Raw genomic sequence first — 3,653 nt, 5'->3', positions numbered from 1 at the left:
TACAGTAATATACATGTATTTTTGCTTCTCTGCTATATTTCTGTAGAACCCGGATACAGTCTGTGCTGGGACAACGTTCAAAAGCTTTCTGAAGCCAGACACCAATCCCAGAAAGTTAAAAATAAAATGATGCTCTGGGCACTGTCATTTGCTACCAAAAACCGTATATCATTTCGCGACTACGATGACATCAGGACCAAAAAAGCAGTCGATATCCCTGTTGCGGTTTTTTTGCCTTCACAGAGTGATTAGACTCGAGTAAGAACAAGGATGAAAACACTAGTTCAGCGTATTCTTGTGCGCAACTTTGAGTGTTTCAAGGACACACAAATACAATGGCATATATCGCACAAGTACTCTTCTGAGTCACGATTAAAGAGTGAGATTGTAAGTCCCAATATCACATAATATTCACACCCAAAACTAAACTTACTCTATTATGGTGTTAAGTTGTGTCGCAGTAAAGTTAGTCGTAAAATGATGACAATTAAAATAGATACTTTACACTCATTTCACACTAAATATCCATCTTGACACATTTCTAACTATAGTCTAAACTCACGTTAAAGTCTTTAAACCAATATGAAGTGTAACGTTTTGAAATAGGTCAATGGAAATTGACACTATACTACGGCCGAAATGTACAGTAATATATAACAGTCCAAACAATAAATCGGATGGTTTCTCGGACTATAGCATGATGGAATATGATTTAAATTTCTAACTACGTCCAAGTCAGTGGTTATATACTTACTCTGGATATTGATATATTTGCGTTGTTCAGGTTAACCTTGGTGTAATAAAAGCCAACCCTTCCTCCAGCAAAGGTGTGATTGAGATAATGCGACATCTTGGACAGTATGTACCATCACAAAATGGAAAACCCCTCTATAACGTTGTATGTCACGGTGATCAATTATCAATTGAACGTATGGTTGATGCCAGGTTTTCTATGGCATGTAGCCAAGACCATGTCAATCGTCTTGTTGGGCTCGAACCAAGGCCCCAGGAGTTCCACAAAAGGTGCATCACAATGCAGGTAAATACTGGGTAGTTACATGCTCGTAATATAAATATAATGTTATAAATTATGTATGTATGCATGTGTAATTTTTTCTTTTATTTGAAGGACACCATGAACAAACTATTCAGTGGAAGTTCGGCAAGTGCACGTGGGTCTTTATTCCATGTCAAAATTAAGTTTGGTCACCGTGCAGTGAAAAAGAAGGTGATTGATGATGTTAATCACACAGTGGATTTTCTTAACTTTATGACCGAAGGCTATACCTGTCTATTGGCAATGCATTTAAGAAGACTGACCAGCCTACGTGATAAGCCGACTATTCAACCGGACCAGCAGAAAGACTACGTTGAAAAGTTAGCAGAGGAAATAGTTTCTTTTATTTGGCCGGATGTAGATGAAGTACCACTTAGTGATAGTGATCAACAGCCATGCATTGATAATTATGATGATGAAGATGATGATTATTGCGTATGTAAAACAGGTATGTGCATGTATGGTGATCTGTGAAACAACGCAATAGGAAGATAGATTATACTACTGAACTCAATACAATATAACAAACCATCCCTTTATTCACAGACCTAGGAGGGACCATGATTGAATGTTCTGCACTCTCACAGTGTAAAAGAGGCAGATGGTTCCACCTCGATTGTGTTGAATTACAACCTGAATCTGTACCAGATGACGAGTGGTGGTGTAGCCCGGACTGTGAACAATCATCAATTTATTGTTTCTGTAAAAAGAAAGAAGATACTGATGATGATAAGTGGATAGGGTGTGACAGGGAGTTCATGTGCCCTAATGGAGAATGGTTTCATATGCGATGTGTTGGTTTGAATCAATGCCCAGGTAAGCTGATAGGCCCATAACTACATATTTTTATAATAATAATAATAATAAAAATAAAAATAATAATAATTATCTGTTGATAAATTTTCCACTAGATGGTTCTTGGTTTTGTTCAGATGACTGTCAAGTTAAAGGGCCTTTATCAAAGCCAGACCAGGACACCGGTGCTGACTACCTCTTCAATTACTCCTGTCATGTATTATGGAGAGGGTTATTCCATATGGCAGAAAGAGATGCAGAACGCGAAAACGATGGTCCCGCAATGATGTCGAATTGGAGAGTTTCAATGTTAGATTTCTGGGAAAATAACCATTATAAATATCTTATAATTGGCCATAGATTGCTAGCATGTAAGTTTATTTTATCGTTTTTTCAGTAACTTTCAAATATGTGATTAAAATTACTGGCGATCCTCACAAGTAAATATTGGTTAATATATTCAACGTTTACTTCAGGTATAAATGGTTATGTTTCGCCAAGGCAAGGAGAAGAAATGCTTTGGAATAGCACTGCTAACCTGAAAGGAGGAGCTGGGAACAACATACCGCTAGATCTTGTTAACGAGTTTCTAAATAATGACTTTAAACGTAAGTGTACAATTAGGAATGGTGAAAGGTCTTTTTTTACTAACTGAATGTATGTTTTTACATCAACCCAACCAATACTTTCGGCATATATGTGTCCGTTGTTTATGTGTGAAAATATCGATTTGTATTTACACCCGTTTGTTATATATGATTAGTAATCAAATGCTTATTTCCATATACATTGCAGAGAACCTAAAACACTGCCATGGTCGCTACACAGACACCCATGTTGCTAGATGTAGTCAGCTGGTTGGAAGATTGGCCACTGACTTAGAATGTGTTTACATGACCAAATTTATGGACGAATATGTTCATAAATCTAAAACTACATCTGCTAATTACAGACGAGACGTCTCCAAATTTGTAAAGGAGTACAGAGACGATGGCATATTTCAACAAATTCCGGGTCGGTATCACGCTATATTTTCCAACTTTCGAAATAAAGTAGCCATTCACAGTGGTGATAAGTTGGTATCCCAACTGAAATCACACTGTAGAACCCTTGACCTGTTGAAGGAAATCCTTCCACAGGATTAGTTGTTTCCCATGATTGGATTACGGATTGTTACATTGGAACAATAAATATTACTACTTTGTTAGCCAAACAGTGAGCTATATTCCTTTACTGTTGGCTGGGTTACTTTTTCGTTCACCTTATTTTATAGCAAGCAATACCTTCGTTATGATGAAAATATGTTCATCAGCTTTATTTTTTTACCAGAGTGAAACCTAAAAACATCATTATCTAAATTTCTGGTGCCGATTACAAATGAAATAAGTTTTCAAGCAGTCATTCAGTACAGTCAGTTTATTATTAAATCACATTATGAATTATTGTTCAATTAGCGCGAACAGAGGAAATAATAGTTTTTGTGTGCATCATACTGGGAAATGCTTCAAATAGAATATTGATTTATCATTTTAGTTCATCCTTGATTGTCGAACTTATAAATCTCGCGCACGAGAGGATGACACCAAAAGATGATGAAAATAAATACAACTGAATATAACGATGTTTCATTGCCAAGAAGCATTTATTTTATTCGCATATTAAATATACCACAGGATGAAAAGACAATGTTGTCACAATACTGTGGTACACAATAAACATAACACTATGTGGCCATATTTGCTATCTGCGTGTGAAGATTTAACTCAATAACATAATTCTAACATGCTGAACAACAACCAAA

At 36.2% G+C, this 3,653-nt stretch overlaps 1 protein-coding gene across 1 annotated transcript; it reads left to right on the top strand.

Annotated features, from left to right (window-relative positions):
• Window positions 1–261: 261 nt before the first annotated feature.
• Window positions 262–3,077, top strand: LOC144361323 (uncharacterized). The gene is made up of 7 exons (XM_085505450.1): window positions 262–387; window positions 785–1,039; window positions 1,130–1,505; window positions 1,604–1,873; window positions 1,969–2,223; window positions 2,329–2,460; window positions 2,648–3,077. The coding sequence occupies exons 1-7, from the start codon at window positions 271–273 to the stop codon at window positions 2,995–2,997; spliced, it is 1,755 nt and encodes a 584-aa protein (XP_085361576.1). The 5' UTR covers window positions 262–270; the 3' UTR covers window positions 2,998–3,077.
• The last annotated feature ends 576 nt before the right edge of the window (window positions 3,078–3,653 follow it).

The sequence above is a fragment of the Saccoglossus kowalevskii genome, chromosome 11 (assembly GCF_978046115.1).
Source record: "Saccoglossus kowalevskii chromosome 11, keSacKowa6.1, whole genome shotgun sequence".
Classification (NCBI taxonomy): domain Eukaryota; kingdom Metazoa; phylum Hemichordata; class Enteropneusta; family Harrimaniidae; genus Saccoglossus; species Saccoglossus kowalevskii.
Note: the sequence above shows the minus strand (reverse complement) of the source record. Positions and strands in the feature narration are given on the sequence as shown.

Excerpts from the sequence above, each read along its gene's own strand:
- LOC144361323 (XM_085505450.1), top strand. The coding sequence starts at position 271 with ATGAAAACACTAGTTCAGCGTATTCTTGTGCGCAACTTTGAGTGTTTC. Across the intron at positions 1,506-1,603 it reads TTATTGCGTATGTAAAACAG|ACCTAGGAGGGACCATGATT; the intron begins GTATGTGCATGT and ends CTTTATTCACAG. Across the intron at positions 1,874-1,968 it reads TGGTTTGAATCAATGCCCAG|ATGGTTCTTGGTTTTGTTCA; the intron begins GTAAGCTGATAG and ends ATTTTCCACTAG.